This window comes from Equus przewalskii, chromosome 13, assembly GCF_037783145.1.
Source record: "Equus przewalskii isolate Varuska chromosome 13, EquPr2, whole genome shotgun sequence".
Lineage (NCBI taxonomy): Eukaryota > Metazoa > Chordata > Mammalia > Perissodactyla > Equidae > Equus > Equus przewalskii.
In genome coordinates this window covers 9,285,016-9,311,927 of record NC_091843.1, presented here as the reverse complement: position 1 = coordinate 9,311,927, position 26,912 = coordinate 9,285,016, and the positions used below count along the sequence as shown (strand labels likewise).

Genomic DNA, 26,912 nt, shown 5'->3' with positions numbered 1-26,912 from the left:
ATATCACGGCATTCGTAAAAAGTAATGAGGTAGATCTATAATACTGACATTGAAAGATGTCTAAAATACATTGTTAAGCAGAAAAAAGCAAGGTACAAAACAGTATTATAGCATGATCTCATTTGTACAAAATAGAAAAATTTTTGCCCACATATGTATGTGCAGAGACAGAGGCCTGGTGCTATATTATGACAGGTTATTTTTGAGGGGCTGCCATTCTTGGCAACTTTTAGTTTTGATTTTACACAATTCTGTACTATTAAATTTTATATAAAAATCATGGATTTCTTCTATAATCCGGAGACAATGATAGAAATACTCTTTAAAAACAAGTTGCTACAATTGAAAAGGACTTAATATTGGCATCAGTACTGATAGATCTCCCCCTAAGCTGCACAGTGTGACATAAGCTAATCTTGGGGATGGCATGAATGTGTGACTGCGTGTTGGGATAGGGGAGATGGCAGGGAGAAGAAGAAAGCAGAGAGAAGGTTGACGACTTGGTTTTCCTTGAGCTATTCTTCGGCTCTTCCATTTTTCCTTATAATAAGAGACTTGCCTGGTCAGCTGGGTACCCTCATGGTAAATTTAAGACATAACTCTTAGCAAAAGGAAAATGTTGACCCTTAAGGAAAGGACTTAGGTTCAAAGAAGTGGTATAGCTTTTGCCTGCTCAAAGTAATATTAGTATGTGAGTAGTTTTATATTTTTGTCCAAATTAATTTTACTCTAAAAATAATTAAACAGTATTACTCTCATTGGAAAGGCTTAAACGTATTTTATAGAAATCTTTTAGAAGAAGGCGCTTGAAATGGGGACATGGCTATTTCTGGGAAATAGCTATGTACGTTAAATGTGCTATGACTGCTGATAGTTCTTTTTTTCTGCCCTATTCCCCTAGAGTTTCCACATTTTATACTCCATTTCAGTTGAAGGCTATATTATTTTAAAAAATTACACACACACACACACACACACACGCTTTGCCTTAATCCAAAAGAGATTTGTGGCAATAGCGCCTGTCTGGTCAACTTCAGCTTCTAATTGGCCTTTCCCCCACATGTACATACCTCCCATCAGCTCTTCTCCAATAACTACTTCTTTAATGAGCACTTTAATGAACATTAACAGTAAGCTATTTAGGTCTGACTTTTTGGTACACCATAAGTTTTTCTCTCATTGTAAAAATGAGTAATGTACATTTTAGAAAATCTTGAAAATACAGAAATATTAAGAAGAAGAAAAAAATCACCTGTTAGTTCTACCATTCATAAGATAGCACTGCTAACATTTGTTTGTGTGCTGTTCAATTCATTTTTCTCTAAGCTTTTTTTCATTTGATTGAAACGTTATATTGTTCCATTTTCCCTTTTATACTAAATCTTATATCATTTTCCATGTTTTACAAAACTCTCCATAAATATAATTCCCAATGACTGTATAGGATTCTGCCATGTGCTCTACCATAATTTACCTAACCTTTTCAGCTTTTCCCTATTATAAATCATGCTGTAATAAATATCTTCACATATAAAACTTTTTTTTTGCAATTTAGGTTATTTTCTTAGAATCACTTTCTAGAAGTTGGACAAAGATGATGAACATTTTCAAGGTTCTTGATATATATTGCAAAATTGCTTTTCAGAAAGGTTATACTGCTTTATTTATCCAATAGCATTGCATGTCAGGTGACATTTTATCATGATCCTTCTTAGTAATAACTTTAAGGATACATATTAACATAATATTATTATCTTGCTTACATAATCAATGCCTTAAACTATTTATATGGAGGAACTAATATGCAAGTAATATAAGGCAATGTATGGAATGAGAAATATTACTTAATTTTTATTTTTCAAAATAATGGCATTATTAAATCCTTGGCAGTATACCTTTACTATTGCTAGTATGTTAAAAGTGTGAAATAATTCAAAGAAAAAGTATGTATAGTTTTTAGTATAAATGAAATAATCTAGACTGTGAAATAATTCATATCCACATCACCAGTGGAGAAGGAATGTTTTTTTGTTAGTCTGGTTTCACACTGGATGTTTAAATAAGTGGAGTTGAAGATTAATTACTTGACAAAACAAAAATATAGTTGAAATCAACCAACATGAAAGAAATATACACAGGTAAATATTTTCTGCAACTGTTGTGTTTTGGAGGGGTTTTCAGTAAATTTGAACTTTTTGGAAGCATTCTCCTCCTAATTTCTCTCACCTGCCTGCCCTCTACTGGATCCCCAAAATTTACCAAGATATCAAGCAATCTTACCAAATGTATTTAATAAAATTACAATTATAGAATAAATTAAGGGAAATGTGTACTAAGGTTTCCTATATCGTGTTTATATGCTGCTAAAGTAAATGATTGATCATAGGTTTTAGATTTCAAGTATTGATAAAATGAGAATTTTATTTGAATATTTTAAAGTTCCAGTCCCACAATTTACGGAAACATGAAATAGAAATGCTGTTAGTGTAGGTAATGTCACAGCCTCTCAAAATTCTCCAGGATAGAGGAGCTGGGTGGGGTAGGAGAGACAATGAAGATATATCCAGCTTGACTGTAAATTAACAAACCAGAAAAGTCTAGAATAATTCACTGTTTGATTAAAATTATTATCCCATGCCATTAAAAATATAATTTAAAATATGATATTCAGAGAATTATTTGAACTTATTTGATAACAACAATTAGTATGTATGTAGCACTTATTATTGTCAGGCACTAAGTACTTCATATATACTAACTCATTTAATCATTGCAGCAACCTATGAGATAGGTACTATTCGTCTCCATTCTATAGATGAGGAAATGAAGGCTTGGAGAGGTTAAGTAACTTCACCAAGTTTGCCAGCTAGTAAGTGATTTTTGAACTACAGACTTACTGCTATCCTGAGCTTAGAAACAACAAATCAAAACTCAAAGATGTTAGGTGCATTTCCTAAGGTACCATAATTACAAATGCTAATTGAATCTCCTGAAAAGATACAAAGATCAAAGATCTATCTGTATTTTATAGAACGCTAGTTGACACAAAGGAAGATAATTCTGCAATTCCTAAGGGCTGTAAATGTCCCTCCCTTAATTGAGTTTTGTGATAGAAATGAATTATTTGACGTCCTGGAGCATCGTCTGTGCTAATTTTAACAGTTGTAATGACACGATTCTATCTTAATTTTATTAATTGACAAAAAAGATATGGAGTTGCATGGATATTTTGTTGACAGAAAATCACAGAAGAGAGAGTTAATTGAAAACAGAAATCTTAAGTGGTCATTCAAATTTAAAGGAATAAAATAATTGGCTTCTCATTTCCAGAATTACCTGGTAAATACACAGAATGGTCAGCTACTGTTCTTATCATAACCCTATATTTGTGCCAAGGATATTCTGGAGTGGGGAAAATAAAGCCTAATGATGAAATCTCAAGTAATTGTTTCTCCCCTAATGACCTAAAATCAGAGGTAATAGATATGCTACTTTAAAATAATAGCTTTAAAATGCAGTTGGAATCTAGAAGTCAGGCAAAGGCAATAGGCAGATAAAATAACGGGGTATGGTGTGGCAGATGCAATAGGGAGGTCAGAAATCAACACTGGCAATTGGGATGTGGGAGTCAGAAAGGTTGGGATGTGTAATCACAAACGAAATTGGATATCAAAAGTCTTAGGACATGGAAATAGAAGTTAGAATATAGAAATCAAAAACTTTGAGATATAGGAGTCAAAAATGGCAGGATGAGGATACTGAAGATTTTAAAGTTTAGGAGGTAAACCGTAGGGATGTGGATTCATGGGCTGTGGATGAGCTATGAAAATCAAGGAAGAAGAATGGAAGATGCAAATATTCTGGTCATAATGAAGCAGCTTATGTTAGATTAGACCTCCAACTGAAAACAATTATAAAAACAGGACAAATATATATATAATAACTATATTACATATATCACGTATATAACAACTATAAATAAATAACTATATATTTAACAATAATTTAACATAACTAACAACCATTCACACACACGGCAAATGCATATACTTAACAACTGCTAGAAGATACTAGAGAACAACCAATAAAGGCAGGACTTTAGCTTCAATCCTTAACAACATGAAAGCACTAAGGGCAAGATCCATGTTCACCTCAGCTCCCCCACCCCTCCAACATCCCAGAGCATTTTGCAATTGGCACAAGTGGTGACACAGCTAAACAGATAGCAGCAATCTCAGGATGCCAGGAACAAAGATAGGCGTTTGGGAATAAAAGCAGCTGGGATTTGGGGGAGAAAACTCTAGAGAGGAGGAAACTACAGAGATATGAGCACCAAAATCTGTCTACAAATTCCCCTCAAATCATCAGTCTATTCTTAAGATGCACATGCACAGGGAGAAACTTTATTTATTTATTTATTTATATTTATTATTATTATTATTTTTTTTGAGGAAGATTAGCCCTGAGCTAACATCTGCTGCCAATCCTGCTCTTTTTGCTGAGGAAGATTGGCCCTGAGTTAACATCCGTGCCCATCTTCTTCTACTTTATATGTGGGATGCCTACCACAGCATGGCTTGCCAAGCGGTGCCATGTCAGTACCCAGGATCTGAACTGGCAAACCCCAGGCCGTCGAAGCAGAACGTGTGAACTTAACTGCTGTGCCACCCAGCTGGCCCCAGGGAGAGACTTTAAGAAACTAAGCAGAACAGCAGCACCTAAAGAGTTGAACAGAGATTTTACCAGCTGCACAGTGTTGGGGAGATTGGGATTAGAGTTCAATCCCTACAAGGTGGAGGGGTCTTGGTAAATAGCCTAGGCTTTTAGATGAAAGGTCTAGTAAGGACTGTAACCTAGGAATAAGGGTGAAACTGCAAAAAAAAAAAAAGGAATTTAAAAGCCTAAAACCAAGCCTAATTGTAAGGCAGGTGATCCACTGGTATTATATCTGCCTACTATAATAAGAAAACTTAACCCTCTTTGGAGAAAGCCAATATCGTCCAGAGCCTCTACAATTTTTCTTCCACACTGCCTGACACTCAATAAGAAATTATGAGGCATGCTTACTAAGACCAAATACCAAAACCCAGGAGGACTCAGAGTGATTCAGTTACTGGAGTTATCAGATAGGGGCTCTAAATAATCTGATTAAAATGTTCAGGAAAATAAAGGAAAGATAAAGAATTTCACGATAGCCTTGGAATCTATTTAGAGTATGGAAGGGGAGGAGTCAAATGAAAATTCTGGAACAGAACACATTATAACTAAAATTAAGAATTCAATAGAGGGGTTGCATAGCAGCTCAGACATAGCAGAACAGAGTTTTTACTCAATGGGCGAAAGGTCAGTAAAAAAATATGCAGATTTGGCGGCAGCCCTGTGGTGTAGTGGTTAAGTTTGGTGCACTTGGCTTCAGTGGCCCAGGTTCACGGGTTCACATCTCAGGCGTGAACCTATACCACTCATCAGCCATAACCCCTGACTCATAACCCCTGACTCCCAGAGCCCAACTTCCATTTTTTTAAACTTTATTTACATTAAAATTACACTGACAGTGTCTATTCCATGTTAAGTTCTAAAATTCTAGCTGGCCCCTTCTCGTCCATATTTCATTTAATATGAACTTATATGTTACACCAAACGATCCCATTGGAGTGAGAATTTATTTGAGCAGAAGCAGGACAAAGTCACTCCTTTCTGGTGCTCTTCATTTCTTCTTGAAGTTTGACACTTCCAGTTGGGGGTCATTATTCTTTAGTGTGAAAAATTCCTTTAATACTTCTTATAGTTCAGGTTTACCAGCAACAGATTCTCTCAGCATTTGTTAAGGTGAAATCTTTATTTCACCTACATTTTTTTAAAGGATAGTTTTGCTGGGTATAGAATTCTATTTTGGGTGTTTAAAAACTTTTTTGGCATTTTAAAAACGTTTTTCCCTTGGTTTTGGTTGCCATTGTTTCTGTTGAGAAGTTAGCGATGGGTCTGATTGTTGCTTCTCTGAAGGTACTATGGTAATATGTCTCCTTCTCTCCCCACCAGCTCCCTCCACCATCTATTGCCATGGGCAATAGTCGTGCTGTAGTGCTTTGGGGTACAAACTACTGTGGGAGATGGAGGAGTCAGAGGTCATGGCTGACAGTTGGGTTGTGGTGGTTGCCTCAAAGAACAGAGGTCAGAGGTCACGACCCACCTGAGGTAGCAGCGGTTGAAACTTGAGCACAGAGGGCGGTTGGGACTCCGGGCCCCCGGCCCCGCCCCCGGCCCCGCCCCTCCCCGTCAGGCCCCGCCCCGTTCAGCGCTTCGAACAAGGAGGCGGCGCGGCTGAGGCAAGGAGCGAACGAGAGAGCGAGCGGCGCAGGGACCCCGCGGGCCGCTGGGGCTTCTGCGGCGCCCGCCTCCGCTCCCTCCCCTCGGGCGCTCCGGGCCGCCGGCCGACGCCGCCTCTCGGGAAGATGGCGCTGCACTTCCAGGTCAGTGCGCTCCGCGCCGCGGGCCCCGCTCCGCCGCCCCGCGAGGCGGCGGGACGCTGGGGTCTGGAGACGGAGGGCTGAGGGCGGCGGCGGAGGCCGTGGGGCCGCGGCCTGGCGCGCCGGGCACCCGGGCACTGGCCTGGGCTGCAACCCCGGGCCCGGGCCCGAGGAAGGGGCGGTGGGTGGAGGGGCAGGGCCCCGGCTGGGAGCTCGCCCCGCAGGCGCGGTGCGGATGCGGAGGACCGGCGCCGCGGCACGGCGCGCTGGGCGGCTTGGCGGCCCCCGGGCAGGTGGGAGCCCGCCAGGCCGGACCAGCCTTCCCGCCGCGTCGCCGGCCGCGGCTCGCTTGTCCGCCTGCACCCGGGACCCAGCTCGCGGGGGCCTGGGTCCGCTGGCGGAGCGGCGGCGGCGCTCGGACTTTAATTGGCCAGAGCGGGCAGGGCTGTCTCCGTGGGGAGTCGCGAGGGAGGGCTCCTCAGAAGCGTCGTTGGAGCAGGACCGGGGCCAGGGCGCGCGGGCAGCGCGGAGCCGGGAAGGCTGGGACGCGGGCTGGGGCAGGCGGCTCACGTCGTCTCGGGCTGCGCTGGCGTGTGCATCCACTTACAAACTCTGCCAGCCTTTATGGAACCCCTCGCTGTGTCTCAGCGCTGTGCAGAGTTCTGGGATAAAGGATTGTATCATCCGACTCTCCCTCCCCGTTAGAATTCACAGATGATTACAGTTCACGTGAAAAATGACATGATAGAATTAATCCCAGGATATCACGGAAACATTGAAAAGGAGCACTCAGCCGTGTGTGTGTGTGTGTGTGTGTGTAAGGAGTGAGGCAGAGCTGCTAGGCTTCTCACACGAGCTTTGAGCTTTCTTTCCTTCGTCCACTTATTTATTGAGTTCCTACTTTTCTAGGTATTGAAGACACAGCTCTAGCAAAACTTTATGATTTCTACTCTCAGGGAACTTGCAGTCTAGTGGGTCTTGAAAGAATCGTAGAAGTTGGCCAGGTGAAGGGGAGGAGAAGGGTAGACAGGCAGGAGGACCGTGTGAGCCAAGGCAAAGAGTTGTGGAAGAACATGGCCCGCTGCAGGAAGTTAGGTCTAGCTGGAGCATGGGGTTCATATTAAAGAGAAGGGAGCAAGGGAGGTTGTGGATGGCAGGACGTGACCTTGGAGGGGTAGGCAGTTTCGTAATGTGACAGTTTATGTAAGTGTCGCGTTCCCTTGGTAGACTTCTTTGGACCCCCTTTGGTCACACTGACTCATTCCTTATTTATTGATTCTTCCAAAGGGTCTTTTCCTTCCAACCAGCAGCTCTCCTGTCAGATAATTGACAGCTCCAGGATGTTATAGAGCAGGAGGTAGTGAGCCCCACACGTTACCTTTCGACTCCTTGCTATTTCTGGGGGTCTCCAGGTCAAAATAATGTTATTTATTACCGCTTTAGTAAATATGCCCTCTGGGAAATTTTCACAGGAAGAATCTCACAGGGAGGACTGAGGGATTGTAAATAGGTAATCAGATGTTCATAGTTTAGGTGTAAATCTTGAGGGTAAATTGAAAACAGTGGTGGAAGTTTGCAGCGTTTTCAGACTTGGAAAGATGATGTATAATAGTAAATTACCCAATTATGGAAGACTTTTTCATATTTAGGTAGAATGTCGGAAAAATACTGCTAATGCCCAAACTACCCATATTGCTTTCTCAGGAATGTATTTCACAGCAACTGTGGACAGCTTAAAGGTGGAGTTGTACAAGTAAGAGATCAGACAGTTTTGGGGGCCAGAAAAAAGCTCTGAAACTTCCCAATTTGAATTATTTTCAGCATATGGGATCATATTGTTACTCACTTAAGGAGCGTTTATTAATAATGATAACTGGTATCTAGCATTTTGAATTTTCACAAGCTTATTGTAGAGTTTGAGCCCTACAACTAACTTGAGAGGTGTGCATATATATGCATATATATATTTTATTCCTGAAGACATTAGTCTTGGAACAACTGTGACTTGCCCAAGGCTACAGGGTTAGAGCAGGCCTAATAACTCATAATTCCATATTCTTTCATACCAATATCTTACTGTCACCTACCCAACTGGGTAGCTAGTCAGAAATTAAGCCGTTAAGATGATGAGTAAAGAAGTGAATTTGTGTAAGGTGAGGTTAGGGCACTGCTCCATAATCTTTTTCACATCATGGCATACATAAAAAATGGTAATTGTGTGGCTCATTGACATAAGCTACTCACTGTCAAAAGCCTGGCTGCCTGGAGGGCAAGGGGATCAATATCCCAGGCGTACCTATAACCTATTCAAGGCAGATGCACTCTTGTTAGGAAGCTATGAGCTAGGATATTCTGTCCCAAAGGAAGTAATGGATCTGGATTATTTGTAAGTAGACTGCCCAGATTAGGGGGCAGTGGGCGGGGAGGGCAGAGTGAGGAAAGATAAAGCTGGGAACAAGTAAGATGTAGGCACTTTAGATAGAACAGAGGGACCTTGATGAAGAATCGAGATAATATTAGGAAAAATTTAGGGGACCCAGTTGGTTGATCTTTTTTGATTTCAGGATTGTTCTAGAACCAGGGACTATAGCCATGTTTCTTAATACCCAGCCAGGCTACCTGATTCGATCTAAATATGATTGTGATCTGTTATATTTGAACATAACATCATGAAAAAGGGGTTTGGGAAAGATCATCCTGGCAATATGTATTTGAATGGCAGAAACTATAGACAGACACCAATGTGGTGGTTTATAGTTATCAGTAACTGAAGAGATTATTTACAGTTTGTTGTGGATCTACTGTGTGCCGGGCACTGGATTAAGCTTTCTCTCATCTTTTGTATCTTAATCTTCGCAGTTATTTTGGAAGGTGGATATTACTGCAATTTCAAAAGTGAGATTTAGAAAGCTTAAATAATTTGCTTGAGGTCGTTTAATAAGTAAGTGGCAGATTCCAAAGCTTCTACTCTCATTCGCAAAGCAGCCCCGGAAGAAATCCAGGGCCCTACAGGCCGCAGTTAGGAACAATTGTTCTCTTGCTCTGCTGTCTATGAGTATCATGTAGAGGTGTTAAGTCTGAGTCTTTATTTAAAAAGAATTGGTAGGACTTTATGATAAATTAGGTATGTACCTGCTGTTAGCCAGACTGCGAGGTTTGAGGGCACAGTTTCCAAGATTGCCCTCACTTCTGACACCAGCTATTTGTTTGGGTGTTTCCCAGAACCACCCTCAGGTTTTTGATAGTTTATCAGAAGGACTTGCAGGATTCACTGAAAGCTATCATACTCATGGTTGCAGTTTATTACTGGGAAAGTACACAGATTTTTTTAAAAAAATTTTAAGTAGTTAAAACATTTTATTTTTTTAATTTTTAAATTTTTTTCTTTTCCATTTATTTGTTTATTTTCAGATGTACATCATAATATATTTCGATTCTGTGTAGATTACATCATGTTCACCACCCAAAAACTAATTATAGTCCATCCCCTCACATGTGAGCCTAATCATCCCTTTTGTCCTCCCCTCTCCTCCTTCCCCTCTGGTAACCACCAATCCAATCTCCATTGCTATGTGTTTGTTTGTCTTTGTTTTTATCTTCTACTTATGAGTGAGATCATAGGGTATTTGACTTTCTCCCTCTGACTTGTTTCACTCAGCATAATACCCTCAAGGTCCATCCATGTTGTCACAAAATGGCCGGATTTCATAGTTTCTTATGGCTGAGTAGTAGTCCATCGTGTATACATACCACATCTTCTTTATCCGTTCGTCCCTTGATGGGCACCTAGGTTGCTTCCAAGTCTTGGCTATTGTGTGTAATGCTGCAGTGAACATAGGGGTGCATGTATCTTTATGCCTTTGTGTTTTCAAGTTCTTTGGATAAATACCCAGCAGTGGAATAGCTGGATCATATGGTAGATCTATCCGTAATTTTCTGAGGATACTCCATACTGCTTTCCATAGTGGTTGCACCATTTTGCACTCCCACCAGCAATGAACAAGGGTTCCCTTCTCTCCACACCCTCTCCAACATTTGTTGTTTCCTGTCTTGTTAATTATAGCCATTCTGACCTGAGTGAGGTGATACCTCATTGTGGCTTTGATTTGCATTTCCCTGATAGCTAGTGATGTTGAGCATCTTTTCATATGCCCGTTGGCCATCTGCATATCTTCTTTGGATAAATCTCTGTTCAGATCTTTTGCCCATTTTCTAATTGGTTTTTTTGTTGTTGAGCTGTATTAGTTCTTTGATTATTTTGGATATTAACCCCTTATCTGATATATGCTTTGCAAATATCTTCTCCCAATTGTTAGGTCGTCTTTTCGTTTTGTTGATGGTTTCCTTTGCTGTGCAGAAGCTTTTTAGTTTGATGTAGTCCCATTTGTTCATTTATTCTTTTGTTTCCCTTGCAAGGTCAGACATGGGACTTGAAAATATGCTGCTCAGACCGATGTCAGAGAGCATACTGCCTATGTTTTCTTCTAGAAGTTTCATGGTTTGGGGGTCTTACGTTCAAGTCTTTACACAGGTTAGATTGATTAAAAGAAAAGACGCATAGGGCGGAGTCTGGGAGAGTTCTCAAAGCTTTTGTTGTCCTCAGGACATATTACTCTCCCAGCACATGTGTGTGGCCATATGCACTGAGTATTGCAAACCAGGGAAGCTCACCTGAGCTTTGAGTTCTGTTTTTATTGGGGCTTCATTACATGGTCATGATTGACTGATTGCTCACATGATTGATCTCAGGCTTTAGGTCAGCTGAGACCATGTTATCCAAAGTACCTACCATAAAACACATGGCTGGTCTTTCTGGTGTGGCTAGCCCTACCAGGGTTTGATGCCCCTCCCTGCTCCAGCCCTGAACAAAAACACTCCTATCAGTATGACACAGATTATCTCCCAGAAGCTGAGGGCAAAGGCCAGACTTGTCTTTGGGCAAGGCCAAACTCTTAACTGTGCAGGAGGGACTAAGGAGAAGGAAAAGGCAAATATAGCATCAGGATTGTAAATCTAGATTCTGGTCTACATCTCTGGAACCAGTGAAAACAAAGGGACACTTGAAGTGGAAGTCTGTGGGAAAGTTCAGTTTCTGACATTTTTGGGTTGTCTTCAGCATCTTTCTGGATTTCCAATAGGAAGAAATTTGTAGACAAATATAAAGATGGTGAATAGACAGTGTTGAAAGTATGGACTAGGACATCATCTGTAGGTAAATGATGACTGAAGTAAAAGGTGGCAAGATGGCAGGGTGGTGAGGAAACAACATGTACTTGGGGCCTAAAGACTTGTATTTGGCTCAAAGTTGACCATTTACTCTGTGGTTGATTTTGAGCAACTTACGTATCTATAGTTGATCTTTCAGCCTCAGCCTTTTTGTCTGTAAAATGGATGTGCTGAAAATATGTACTATGCAGGAATCTGCTTTTCAGGATTCATTTGAAAAGTAAAGATGGAAATACTTTTGTAAACCGTAAAGCACTAAAACAAATACTACTCAGTTCATTGTAGAAAGAAGAATTCCAAGAGGCCCAGGAAAAAACCTACAAGGGAAAAGGTAGTAAAGGGAGGAGGAAACAAAGAGTGTGGGAAATGAATAACTTCAAGACGAAGGCATTTTCTTTCTTTCTTTTTTTTCTTTTGCTGAGGAAGATTCACCCTGAGCTAATGTCTTTTGCCAGTCTTCCTCGTTTTTTTTTGGCTTGAGGAAGATTAGCTTTGAGCTAACATCTGTGCCAGTCTTCCTCTATTTTGTATGTGGATTGCAGCCGCAACGTGGCTGACGAGTGGTGTAGGTCTGCACCTGGGATCCAGAGCCCATGAACCCAGGCTGCTGAAGTAGAACAAACTTAGCCTCTCTGTCACCGGGCCAGCCCTGGCATTATCTATTAATGGTAATCAAGAAGCTTAATTCCAGAAGGCAGGAAAGATATAGGGAAGTAATTGAAGAGTTTTAAATTCAATCAAAGTGGGATTTTTGTGGATCATTGATTTATTTTTTTATTATTAGAAGGTAGTTTTTCCCTAGAACAAATGCCTTCATTCTTTTTTTTTCAGCTTTATCGAGGTATAATTGACCAATAATAAACTGCACATATTTAAACTGTGCACTTGGATGAGTTTTGACATGTATAGACCTGTGAAACCATCACTGGAATCAAAATAATGAACATATCCATCACCCTTAAAAGTTTCCTTATGCCCCTTGGTAATCCCTCCTTGCTGGTCCCCTATGCTGTTCTCATGCTCTCCTCTGCCTGAAGCCAGAGACTACTGATCTGCTTTCTGTTACTATGGAAGCTGACAGTATACTCTTTTTGTCTGGCTTCTTTTCCTCAGCATTTACCTGTTGATAGATACATGTATGGGAATTACTGTATAGAAAGAAGTCACATCATTTAGGGGTTAGTTATATGTCAAGTGCAAAGGCCAGAAATGAGTCCAGAATAACTTGGAAGATCCTTGTTTAGACTGTAGGCAGGATTATGTCATTGTCTTCTGGGCTATGGAAGTTGGGTGCTGTCTGTATTTGATAGTTACTCTGTGGGAGTTAGGGGATGTCCAGCTCTATGTATTAGTTATTTATATGGACTTCTAATGTTGATATCATGCCTTATAGAAACTTTAATAACTCAAACCTGATTTGTCATCGAATCGAGAAGGCATCCATTTCTCTGAGGTATTCTCATGTTATCCATATTCTCAGATATCACTGTGTAAAACTAAGATGTAAATTTATCAATCGCTGTGAAAAATAGTCTCTCTTTATTTTTGAACTTTCCCTTTTTATCTTGCACCACCTTTCAGTTGGTAATAATTTGAAATACCTTGGCGGGGGTGGGGAGGGGTGGGGAGTGGCAGTTGGTAACACTGTGTTGACTTAAACAAATGCTGTTTAAATATACTCCAGACTTGTCCTATGTTGAGATTCTCTAAATCAGTGTAGCAAAACAGGCAAAATAAGTTCCAGAACTTTTCAAGGATCTTTCTAAATAGGTTACTTAGGTACCATTGAATGGATTAATATTAATATTTGTATTAGTTTCTTAGGGCTGTTGTAACAAATTACCAAACTGGGTAGGTTAAGATAACAAAAATTTATTCTCTTACAGTTATGGAGGACAGAAGTCCGAAACTAATGTGCTGACAGGATTGGTTCCTTCTGGAGACCTGAGGGAGAAACCCTTCCTTGCCTTTCTTCTAGTTTCTGATGGCTGCTGGCAGTCCTTGGTGTTCCTTGGCTTCTATAGATGCCTTACTCAAAGCTCTGCTTCCTCCTTCACATGACCTTCTCCTTTGTCTCTCGACATCTTGAATTTCCCTCTCCTTTCTTTTATGAGTCATTGGATTTAGAACCCACTCTAAATCAGCATGATCTCATACTGAGATCCTTAATTTAAGAATGTGCAAAGACCCTATTTCCAAATAAGGTCACATTCTAAGTACTGGGGATTAGGATTTGGGTGTATCTTTTAGAGGGATACAGTTCCACCCATTACAATATTATTATTATGTAATATTAATAATAAACAGCCAGCCTTTATAGTATATGCTGTGTGCCAGAAGTTACATGGCCTTAACTTATTTAATCCTCCAAACAAACCTATGAGGTGGACACTGTTATTAGTCTCACTTTTTTGCTGCCTTTTGTTTTTAAACAGGACTTGTCACTATTTCTGGCCTAGTTCTTTTTGCATTCAAAGTCTACTTCTTCAAAGACCTAGATGAATGCATGACAGCAGGATCGGTTTATCGTTAAATTATTCTGGGTATTATCAGTTCTAAAATTGAGCCCTTCAGATTTATTAGGTGAAGGAAAAGACTGCTGAGGTTGATCATGAATCGCAAGAGGGAGAAAGGTAGCTCTTTTCATTTTCATATTTCTTACCCTTGGAGAAAATATGGGAATTCATATGTGTTGATGAACCATAAATTTTCTATGCATTTTAATATTGTGAACAGTGTGTAATAGGACTCTCAGGGTTTGTTGGGCTAATCCAGGTGGGGAAAATGTTTAAAATGTGGTTCATTTGAGGTCCTTTGTCTTAATTTATCCATTTGAAACCTTTCTTTTATACTTTTATTTTCACTCTAGCAGAAAATTCCTAAGTCTGGGATGTTGGGCTTTGACTTGGTTAGGGAAGTGTAAAATGCCATAAAGGAGCTAAGAAGGAGAAAGAAGTGAAAAGCATAAAGGGAACTAGGGGAGGTCTCATTTCAGTGTTTCTTGTGTATTCCTATTAGGCAAAGGTATATACATTTGAGGGAATGTTGGGACTAGTGTAGCTGTAAGGCTGCCACATAAAAAGTCAGGCCAGAAAGGGCAAAAAATAGCATTTTTTTTAGAAATATTTCATTACCTTCATATGCCCACCTGATATTGAAATCTGTGCCAATTTTTTTTTGTCCTTCAAAGAATAATTTTCTAATTCAAGTTCAAAGTGCAGTAGTTTGTTTTAGTAACAGGCCTTTAACAAAGATTCTTTGATGCTGAGAGGAATACTGAACTCATTTTTAAAATTTTTCTTTCAGATTTTACCCATGTGTCATATCTCTTCAGATGAGATTATATTTATAAAAAGAATGAATTATCCTTTGTGCCTATAAAGTAGGAAGCTGCAACATGGTAACTAGTTATTACATTGCTAGAAATAACGTGGGGTCAAGTTATAGTTCCTGAAAATCATGACATAGTTCGCCGGCAGCACCATGAGTCACTAGTTCAGAAGCTCCAAATCAGCATATATTTATAATTATCTTTTCTTTTTTATAGATGGAACCATTGAAGTTCTTAAAATTTGAGGAAGAATGTAAATTGGCATAGTGTTTGCACCTCGGGCATGATAATTTCCCCCTACCCATCTCTTTAGCTTCGTTTGTCGTCTCTTCCCTGCTGTCTGTTTACCAATCACGCTGACCTTTTAATGCCTGGGAATGATTAAGCTCTGTTCCAGGCCATGGTAAATGCTATTTCTTTGCCTGGACTGCTGTCTAGTCTTTGTGCATCTGGCTTACCCTTTCAGGTCAGCATAAATGTTACTACTTCAGGCAAACCTTTTCTAACTCCTTGGATTGGGCAAATCCTCCTCTTTCTATACGGTTACTTTTCCATCAAAGACTATCAATTTGTAATTAAAGAATTTGGAGGTAAGAGATAGGACTTTTGTTTACCACTGTGACCCCTAAGTAGGTAGTGGTGGCTCAGTAAGCATTTACTGAATTGATGAATACAGCCATGGTATTTGCATTCCTTGTTTCCTGTGATTAATATCTTTACCTTACTTTTTCTCTCAAGTAAAATGTAACTTTTTTTCTTATCAAGAGTTTGGCCGAATTGGAAGTATTGTGTACTCATCTCTACATAGGGACTGATCTTGCACAAAGAATAGAGGCTGAGAAAGCACTCCTGGAACTTATTGACAGCCCAGAATGTCTCAGCAAGTGTCAACTTTTATTAGAACAAGGAACAGTAAGTATTTGATAATAGCAATTAACCCTGAAAGATCAGTAGATATATGTCAGTGTTAATGAACTCATATAGGTTAGCATTGATAATTGATAAGTAGTGCCATGTCTTTTTACTAGAGAAGTTTATTTCACTGTCAAAGAAATTAATCAGAGAAAGATTTGGAAAGCCTGGAAAACAAATTTAGGGAAGAGCCCAGGAGGTGGAAATAGGCATGAATTCAAATAGTTTATTATTCCTCTTGGCCCCTTTTTATTGGGCAAAAGTTACATTTTTAGACAGTTGACTAGCAGCTTTTAAAAAAAAATCTAGGTGGGCGAGGCAGTTTGTAATTCACTCTGAATGAAGGAATGATTCAGAGGAATGCTGACTACCTCTTGCCTGCCTCACTTCTAGAGATAACATAGCCATTTGTTCAGCAGTCGTTTAGGAAATACTTAAATGTAAAACCAGGCGCTGTACTACCTATGCGCTTTATGTGCATGCATTAAAGTAACACATAGTTTAGTTGGGGAGGCATAGATGGATAAATAAAGAGCTATGAAATGATACGGTAAGCACTACAGTAAGAAACTGTATGGTTTAGAGCAGAGGTTGGCAAATTTTTTCTGTAAAGGGCCAGATTGTAAACTTTTTAGACTTTGCAGGCCAAGAGGCAAAATCAAGGATATTTTGTAAGTATGTCTATAAGAAGAGAGAAAACAAATTTCCACAAAGTTTTATTCATGAAATTTAAAATATACTAATTGGGTCAGTTTTTTGTTATGCAGGACTATTAGTGAAAAAAAGAATTATTCTTTTGGGGATAACATTTTCCTTAATCGGGATTCAGCGTTAGTATTTCCTGTCATCAGTTTTGATTGCAAATGTTTATATGTTAATACTGATCCTTAATGAGATTTTACATATTTCATCTTTGGAAATGTCTTTTCACACAGATATGTACTGCCAAATATTGATATCAATCCATGAGCATGTAATTTTAATTAAACCTATTTATCACTTAGAAGGCATTTATAGAATTCTTTTTTTTCCTTAAAGGTTGGTCCCTGAGCTAACAACTGTTGCCAATCTTTTTTTTTTGCTTTTTCTCCCCAAGCTCCCCCAGTACATAGTTGAATATTTTTTCAGTTGTGGGTCCTTCTAGTTGTGGCATGTGGGCTGCTGCCTCAGCATGGCCTGATGAGTGGTGTCCTGTCTGCGCCCAGGATCCAAACCAGCGAAACCCTGGGCTGCCCAAGCGGAGCGTGCAAACATAACCTCTCGGCCATGGAGCCGGCCCCCTATAGAATTCTTTTAAAACTTCTCTTGATATTTGCCTTTTAGAGTGTCATTACATTGCAGATTAATCACTTCCAAGTGAAAGTTAGATGGAAGCACCTCAATTGCTCACTTAAATGGATTTTGAAATGTGGAAATTTCCGTTGCACTTGCATCAAGGTCTGAAAAATGCTGCTGGAACTGCAGTTTGAGCTCAGAAAATATGCTTAGGAATAGAAATCTTGCTACTTGTTTTAACTTGTGACAGTGTATAAAGCAGCTTGCTGTTACTTGTGATTTAAACAATGTTAGTTGTTATTGAAATGTCTTTACTTCATTATAAGTTTTGTATATATGTACCAAGCACTGTTTGCCTTTTAGGCAATTTTGTAATCTTAGGTTGACTTCATTAAGAGACATTATCAAGTTTGCAGCAAGAGCTAATTTCCAAAGCCACTTAGTGTTCAACAGTAGTGGTTTAGAATGGTTCTCATTCAGAAAAATTTCAGTCTCAGCCCTGAGCTAAAAAAAATTGCAATAAAACTTTACCACTGCTAAGCTATTGAACTGCTATGTTGTGAGGCAAGTCAGGATTTTCAGCTTCTATTTCTGATGGAAATTCACAGAACTGAAGATAAGTTCATGAAAGTGAATTGAAGTCTACTGTTAATACCACTGATTCATTAACACCTGATAGATTCAAATATTTACTACAGGGTATCTACTGATGAATAATAAAATGAATCACCATAGGCTTTAGACTCTGTTTTCACAAGCTTTGTAAATTTGTCCAACCAAGCCCTTTTCTTCTCTGTATATTTTTTTTTTTTTTTTTTTTAAAGGTTTTATTTTTCTCCTTTTTCTCCCCAAAGCCCTTCGGTACATAGTTGTATATGTCGTTGTGGGTCCTTCTAGTTGTGGCATGTGGGACGCCGCCTCAGTGTGGTCTGACGAGCAGTGCCACGTCCGCGCCCAGGATTCGAACCAACGAAACACTGGGCCTCCTGCAGCGGAGCGCGCGAACTTAACCACTCGGCCACAGGGCCAGCCCCCTCTTCTCTGTATATTTTTACCACCACTTGTGACACATCTTAGCAGATACTACTTCAGTTGTACAGAATTAGTGTTTCTTAACTTCTTTGAAAATATTCTTGCTTTATGTACATCCATTAAAGTAACACATAGTTTAGTCCACACAGACTCTTCATAGAGGTTAATTCTTTAGTCACTTCAAACTTAGCATTGACTTCTGGAATAAACAGTAAGTATCAATGAAGTATGAGCAATATTAGTAACATCTGTCAACTCATCAAGAACTCAGGAGAACCTGCAAATCATTTGCCTTGTTTGAAGTGCACTTTGATGTTCTTCCGATGTCTTCAATTGTTTGAGCATTGTTCTTGCCGCAAGGCTAGTAGTCTGAAGTTTGTTTTCTCTGCATGTATAACTTTGGCTACTGCAATAAAATAATTGTGATTTAATGAACTCTTCATTGGTAAATGGCTTTCCTTGCTTGGCTGACAAATGGGCCACTTTGAAACTTAACTTTGGTTTCAGCTTCATTGTATTTTTAATTTTTGTGTAGAAATTCTGCTGTGATGAGATACTGTTTTAAATTTTCTCCTCTTTCTGACTGTTGATTTCCTGTGAATTTGGAATATTGTCATGAGTGCTTTGTCTGATTGTTAACACATATTGTATTCTTTTAGGATGGCTATAGTGTCAAGCCTAGAAGGTACATTGCTTTGCTATTTAATTCAGTAACAAAATAATCCACACTCCACTGTACCTTAAAAGTTAGCCATTTGAAATCCGCTTTTATCTTCTCATGTTTTGACATAATGGATATGCACTGGTAATAGTAAAAGGTACATGTCATGTCATGGCGACATCCCTGGTACTCTAGGTGCTGTGGAGTTATAACTGCATCACTGCGATTTATAGTGCACTGAGCAGCAGTAGAAGGCAGTGAGCACCACATACCGTTTATCTTAACTGTCTGCTGCGATAGCATGAAAGCAGCCGCAGACAATATGTAAATGAGTGAGTGTGACTGTGTTCTAATAAACTTTACTTATGGACACTGAAATTTGGATTTCATATATTTTACACGTCACACGATATTACTTTGGTTTTTTCCCAATTGTTTAAAATAGTAAAAACCATTCATAGTTCATGGGCTTTGCAAAAACAGGCAGGATTTGGTCCATGGGCATTAGTTTGCTAACATCTGGTCTAGAGAAAAAAGAAAGAAGGACTATCTTTACGAGAAATTGCTGAGGGTATAGTGAATAACTGAATCAAATTTTGAAGGATTGAGTTCATTGTTAAGACAATTGGTGGCCAGAGAGAATACAGTCGGGTATGGATCTGGAGGAGTTGGGAGGTCAGAATGGGAAAGGCATTGAAAGGAAGTGAAAGAAGGGTATTGTGGTCAGAGGATAATGAAGAGTGGAACTAGATAATTTGAAGAGATAACCAGAGGCCAGGACATGCAGGACTGTGTAGACATGGTAAGAGTATTTTATTTGAACTTGCTCATAATTATTTTTTTCTCTTAATTGTTTGCTTTTGTTTGAAGAGGCTGCCTACACCGTCCTCAACTACGGAATCCTTACAAAGGATTGTATGCATATGTGTGTGTATATATATTGATCTGTATATTTTATCCATTGTACATCTGCCAGTTTGGAAAACCAGAAAAATTCCCATCATTGCTTAGGAAAAGTACCTGTTGTAGTGTTTTGGTTATTCTGATTTCATTTGTGATAATAATAAATAACATTTATTATTCTCTACAGACATCCTATGCTCAGCTCCTTGCAGCAACATGTCTTTCAAAACTTGTTAGCCGAGTCAGTCCTTTGCCAGTTGAACAGAGGATAGATATCAGTAAGTGGTTTATTATGCTTTTTATCAAATTGTACTTTAAAAAATAATTTTTTCCTTTTAAATATGTTAAACTTTTAACAGGCATGCAAGTTATTTGATTCTATCATTTTTTTAATTGAGTTTATGATAGTTTACAATCTTGTGAAATTTCAGTTGTACATTATTGTCAGTCGTGTTGTAGGTGCACCACTTCACCCTTTATGCCTACCCCCCATTTCACCTGGTAGCCACTAGCCTGTTCTCTTTGTCTACATGTTTAAATTCCTCATATGATGGAGTCATACAGAGATTGTCCTTCTCTATCTGGCTTATTTCACTTAACATAAATCCCTCAAGGTCCATCCATGTTGTTGTGAATGGGACGATTTTATTCTGTTTTATGTCTGAGTAGTATTCCATCGTATATATATATACCATATCTTTATCCAGTCATCAGTTTATGGGCACTTAGGTTGCTTCCATGTCTTGGCTATTGTAAATAATGGTGCAGTGAACATAGGGGTGCATGGGACTTTTGGAATTGCTGACTTCAAGTTCTTTCGATAGATACCCGGTAGTGGGATAGCTGGGTCATATGCTATTTCTATTTTTAATTTTTTGAGAAATCTCCATACTGTTTTCCATAGTGGCTGCACCAGTTTGCATCCCCACCAGCAGTGTATGAGGATTCCTTTTTCTCCATAGCCTCTCCAACATTTGTTACTTTTTGTTTTGGCTATTTTTGCCATTCTAATGGGTGTAAGGTGATATCTTAGTGTAGTTTTGATTTGCATTTCCCTGATGATCAGTGATGATGAACATCTTTTCATGTGCCTATTGGCCATCTGTATGGCTTCTTTGGAGAAATGTCTGTTTGTGTCTCCTGCCCATTTTTTGATCAGGTTGTTTGACTTTTTGTTGTTGAGTTGTATGAGTTCTTTATATATTATGGAGATTAACCCTTTGTCAGATATATGACTTGCAAATATTTTTTTCCCAATTAGTGGGTTGTTTTTTTTGTTTCAATCCTGTTTTCCCTTCCCTTGAGGAAGCTCTTTAGTCTGATGAAGTCCGATTTGTTTATTCTTTCTATTGTTTCCCTTGTCTGAGAAGACATGGTGTCCAGAAAGATCCTTTTGATACTGATGTCAAAGAGTGTACTGGCTATATTTTCTTCCAGAAGCCTATGGTTTCAGGTCTTACCTTTAGGTCTTTGATCCATTTTGAGTTTGTTTTTGTGAATGGTAAAAAAGTATGGTCAGTTTTCATTCTTTTACATGTGGCTTTCCAGTTTTCCCAGCACCATTTGTTGAAAAGACTTTCTTTTCTCCATTGTATGCCCTCAGCTCCTTTGTTGAAGATTAGCTGTCCATAGATGTGTGGTTTTAATTCTGGGCTTTCAATTCTGTTCCATTGATCTGTGCACCTGTTTTGGTACCAGTACCATGCTGTTTTGATTACTGTAGCTTTGTAGTATGTTTTGAAGTCAGGGATTGTGATGCCTCCAGCTGTGTTCTTTTTTCTCAGGATTGCTTTAGCAATTCGGGGTCTTTTGTTGTCCCATATGAATTTTAGGATTCTTCTATTTCTGTAAAGAATGTCATTGGGATTCTGATTGGGATTGTGTTGAATCTGTAGATTGCTTTAGGTAGTATGGACATTTTAACTATGTTTATTCTTCCAATCCATGTGCATGGAATGTCTTTCCATCTCTTTATGTCGTCATCCCTTTCTTTCAGGAAAGCCTTGTAGTTTTCGTTGTATACGCCTTTCACTTCCTTAGTTAAATTCACCCCAAGGTATTTTATCCTTTTTGTTGCGATTGTGAACGGTATTGTATTCTTGAGTTCTTTTTCTCTTAATTCATTATTGAAGTATAGAAATGCTACTGATTTATGCAAGTTGATTTTATACCCTGCACCTTTGCTGTAGTTGTTGATTATTTCTAACAGTTTTCCAATGGATTCTTTGGGGTTTTCTATATGTAAGATCATGTCATCTGCAAACAGTGAGAGTTTCACTTCTTCCCTCCCTATTTGGATTCCTTTTATTCCTTTCTCTTGCCTAATTGCTCTGGGAAAAACCTCCGGTACTGTGTTGAATAAGAGTGGTGATAGAGGGCATCCTTGTCTCATTCCTGTTTTCAGGGGCATGGCGCTCAGTTTTTGCCCATTGAGTATGATGTTGGCTGTGGGTTGTCATATATGGCCTTTATTATGTTGAGGTAATTCCCTTCTATGCTCATTTTCTTCAGAGTTTTTATCATAAATGGCTTTTGGATCTTGTCACATGCTTTCTCTGCATCAATTAAGATGATCATGTGGTTTTTATTCCTCAATTTGTTGATGTGGTGTATCACATTGATTGATTTGTGGATGTTGAACCATCCTTGTGTTCCTGGTATGAATTCCACTTGATTGTGATGTATGATCCTTTTGATGTCTTGCTGAATTCGGGTTGCCAGAATTTTGTTGAGAATTTCTGTACCTATGTTCATCAGTGATATTGGCCTGTAGTTCTCTTTTTTCGTGGTGTCCTTGTCAGGCTTTGGTATCAGCGTGATGTTGGTCTTGCAGAATGTGTTAGGAAGTGTTCCATCTTCCCTAATTTTTTGGAATACCTTGAAAAGTATAGGTATTAAATCTCTGAAAGTTTGGTAGAATTCCCAGGAAAGCCATCTGGTCCTGGGGTTTTATTCTTTGGGATGCTTTTGATTTCTGTTTCAACCTCTTTCCTTGTTATTGGTCTGTTCAGACTGTCTGCTTCTTCTTGAGTTAGCTTTGGGAGATTGTAAGAGTCTAAGAATTTATCCAGGTTATCCATTTTGTTGGCATATAGTTTTTCGTAGTATTCTCTTATAATCCATTGTATTTCTGTGAAGTATGTGGTTATTTCTCCTCTTTCATTTCTGATTTTGTTTATATGAGCTTTCTCTGTTTTTTTCTTTGTAAGTGTGGGTAGGGATTTGTCAATTTTATTTATCTTCTCAAAGAACCGGCTCTTGGTTTCATTGATCCTTTCTACTGTCTTTTTTGTTTCAGTAGCATTTATTTCTCCTCTGATTTTTATTATTTATCTCCTGCTGACTTTGGGCTTTGTTTGTTCTTCTTTCTCTAATTCAGTTAGGTGTAATTTGAGATTGCATATTTGGGATTTTTCTTGTTTGTTAAGATGTGCCTGTGTTGTGATGAATTTCCCTCTTAATACAGCTTTTGCTGTATCCCATATGAGTTGGTATGGCATGTTATCATTTTCATTTGTCTCTATATATTTTTTGACTTCTTCTTTAATTTCTTCAATGATCCGTTGCTTGTTCAATAGCATATTGTTTAGTCTCCACATCTTTGTCCCTTTCTTAGCTTTTTTCTTGTAATTAATTTCTAGCTTTATAGCATTATGATCAGAGAAGATGCTTGTTATTATTTCAATTTTTAAAATTTATAGAGGCTTGCCTTGTTTCCCAACATATGGTCTATCCTTGAGAATGTTCCCTGTGCACTTGAGAAGAATGTGTATTCTGCTGTTTTTGGATGGAGTGTTCTATATATGTCTGTTAAGTCCAAGTGTTTTAGCTTTTTGTTTAATTCCACTGTTTCCTTGTTGATTTTATGTCTGGATGATCTGTCCATTGATGTGAGTGGGGTATTGAGGTCCCCTACTATTATTGTGTTATTTTTGATATCTTCTTGTAGGTTTGTTAATAGTTGCTTTATGAACTTTGGTACTCCTGTGTTGGGTGCATAGATATTTATAAGCGTTATTTCTTCTTGATGTAGTGTTCCCTTGATCATTATATATTGACCCTCTATGTCACTCTTTACCTGCCTCATCTTGAAATCAACTTTGTCTGATATAAGTATTGTGACGCCTGCTTTCCTTTGTTTGCCATTAGCTTTGAGTATCACCTTCCAGCCTGTATTTGCCATTGGAGCCAAGGTGTGTTTACTGGAGGCAACAAATTGTTGGATCTTGTTCTTTAATCCATCTTGCCACTCTCTGTCTTTATTGGGGAGTTCATTCCATTTACATTGAGGGTGATTATTGATGCATGAGGGCTTAATGCTGTCATTCTGTTACTTGTTTTCCAGTTTTCCTGCATTTCCTTTGTTTCTCGTCCTGTGTGTTTTGGCCTACCCATTGCATTATGCACTTTCTTATGCTGGGTTTCTTAGCTTTCTCCTTGTTTACTTTTTGTGTCTCTGTTCTGTTTTTAAAGTAAAGCCAGAATGACTTTTTTTTTAAAAGATTTTTATTTTTAATTTTTTTTCCTTTTTCTCCCCAAAGCCCCCCAGTACATGGTTGTATATTCTTCGTTGTGGGTCCTTCTAGTTGTGGCATGTGGGACGCTGCCTCAGCGTGTTTTGATGAGCAGTGCCATGTTCATGCCCAGGATTCGAACCAACAAAACACTGGGCCACCTGCAGCGGAGCTCATGAACTTAACCACTCGGCCACGGGGCCAGCCCTCTGTTCTGTTTTTTAGTTTAGTGGCTACCCTGAAGTTTGTATTCAGAATCTCGTGCATAACTTAGTCCATTTTCTGGCGGCCTCTTACTTCCTTAGCCTAAACTGATTCGGTCCCTTTCCTCCTCCCCTCCTAAGTTATTATTTTCATCTCTTATTCCAACTTGTGTTGTGAGTTTGTGTTTAAAGTGACAAGGTGGTCTTTGTTTTTGGTGTTTTCCTTCCCTTTAGCCTAGTGCTCTAGTTGAATATTTGCTATCCTATTCTGATTCTGTCTGTCTGTGTCCTTACTCTGTATTTTGTGACCCCTTTCTCCCTTTTTTCTTTTTTCAGATATGAGGACCTTCTTGAGGATTTCTTGTAGGGGAGGTCTCGTGGCTATGAAGTCCCTTAGCTTTTGTTTGTCTGGGAAAGATTTAATTTCTCCCTCATATCTGAAGGATATATTTGCTGGATAGAGTATTCTTGGCTGTAAACTTTTATCTTTTAAAGTCTGAATATGTCATTCCATTGTCTCCTAGCTTTTAAGGTTTCTGCAGAGAAATCTGCTGAAATTCTGATAGGGGTTCCTTTGTTGGTTATTTTCTTCTTCCTTGCTGCCCTGAGTGTTCTTTCTTTGTCATTCATTTTTGCCAGTTTTACTGCTGTATGCCTTGCAGTAGGTCTTTTTACATTGACATAGCTAGGAGATCTGAAAGTTTCCTCCACACATTTCTCTCTCATTCCCTAGATTTGGGAAGTTCTCTGCTATTATTTCTTTGAGCACGCTTTCTGCTCCATTCTCCTTTTCTTTGCCTTTGGGGTACTGACAATTCTTATATTGCATTTCCTCATTGAGTTGGCTATGTCTCGGAGATTTTCTTCATTTCTTTTTAGTCTCAGTTCTCTCTCCTCCTGTCTCGAGCCATTCAACCTGTCTATGTTCGATTATGCTAATTTTCTCCTCTATGGTGTCCGCACCGGCATTCAGGGAATTTGTATTTTGTTTTATCTGATCCATTGTCTTTTTCATCTCTAATATTTCTCATTGATTCTTCTTTATTGTTTCAATCTATTTTGTGAATTAACTCCAAAACTCGTTGACTTGTTTCTCTATATTTTCCTTTACCTCATTGAGTTTTCTGACGATAGCTATTCTGAATTCATTGTCATTCAGTTTACTTATTTCCAAGTCCTCAGGACATAATTCTCTTTTTTTATTGTTTTCCTTCTGGTCTGGAGCTTTTATGAATTGTCTGATGCTAGAACAAAGATTTTTCCCCATAGTGCTATTATTCGGTTGCAGTTACAGCCTGTTGCAACTAGGTGGGGGTCGAGAGCCTCCTATTCTGAGCCATCCACCTTCAGCCGTGGTGGTGTGGCACAGTGCGGGTTGGGTGGGGGGGGTACTTTCTCTTGTATGCGGACCTGGTTTCCTGAGCAGCTCTAGCTATCTGGTCTACTAGGGTCTTGGTTTGATGAGTTCACCCCCTGCAAAAGCTTTCCCCCATTAGAGGGCTTCCCTCTGGGCTGCAGGGGGCCTGTGGGAGTTCTGGGTGATCCTGCGGATGTGCTAGCCCTCCCCGACTCCTTCCTTCTCAGAGCCTCCTGTGGCAGCAATCCCAGTCTTTAGGGGAGGGAGCGAAGTTCTCTGTTACCCTGTTCCAGCTCCTCTGAGGGGCGCTTCACCCTCCCCGCCCTCTGTCATTTGGCTGCTGTGGATCTCTGAGGATTCCTGTGCTATTAGGATATTTTTTGTTGGAATATGGTTGCTCCTTTTTGTTGTATGTTGGAAGGGAGAGAGTCCCGGGCAATCTCACTCTGCCATGATGCTGACGTTGCTACTCTCGATTCTATCATTTTTTAAAGATAAGCAGTCAAGTCTCCTGTACCCATCTAGTGATGAACATTCATGTGTTATTCAACAACGTGTAATCCAAAAAGTTTTTGTCTAGTTCAGTAGTAAACAATAACTAACATTTTATTGTGTGTGCTATTTACTAAGATTTACACTGTCTCATTTTATCCACCCTATTTATGAGGTGGGCACTATTGTTATCTTCATTTTATAAATGAGGAAATTAGATTTGGTAGGCTCTGTAGTGTATCCAAGTTCACTTATCTAGTAAGAAATAGAGCTGTGATTCAAGCCTACACAATGTGTGTGGAGTCCATGCTCTTAGCCATTGTCTTAACTTCATATGCAACTGAATGATAGGAAAGAAGTCAACTCTTCAGTATTTCTCAGGATGCTATATGAAAATGATTTGGCATGCATGTAAAGTCAGAAGCAGATTCCTACTTCTTAGGAAGATAATATGTATATGTATGAACAGTGCTTGGAACTTACTGTAGTTGGAAAACTGATTCTATAAAGTAGCGATATATTTTTCAGAAGTAACGTAT

General features: G+C 39.1%; 1 protein-coding gene across 12 annotated transcripts in view; it reads left to right on the top strand.

The window, feature by feature from the left end:
- Positions 1-6,167: 6,167 nt before the first annotated feature.
- The window catches only part of RANBP17 (RAN binding protein 17), a 335,917-nt gene continuing 315,172 nt past the window's right edge, over positions 6,168-26,912 (top strand). For 7 of the 12 annotated variants that reach the window (XR_011525453.1, XR_011525452.1, XR_011525451.1 and 4 more), the window contains exons 1-3: positions 6,175-6,470; positions 15,790-15,936; positions 19,995-20,085. Coding sequence is in view for 9 of the 12 variants with exons in the window: in XM_070570348.1 (XP_070426449.1) it covers positions 6,453-6,470; positions 15,790-15,936; positions 19,995-20,085 (256 nt within the window). In the remaining 3 variants the exon portion in view is untranslated. Of the gene's footprint in view, positions 6,471-15,789; positions 15,937-19,994; positions 20,086-26,912 lie in introns of all 12 variants that reach the window. The other 5 variants (XM_070570352.1, XM_070570351.1, XM_070570350.1 and 2 more) reach the window with 4 other exon arrangements.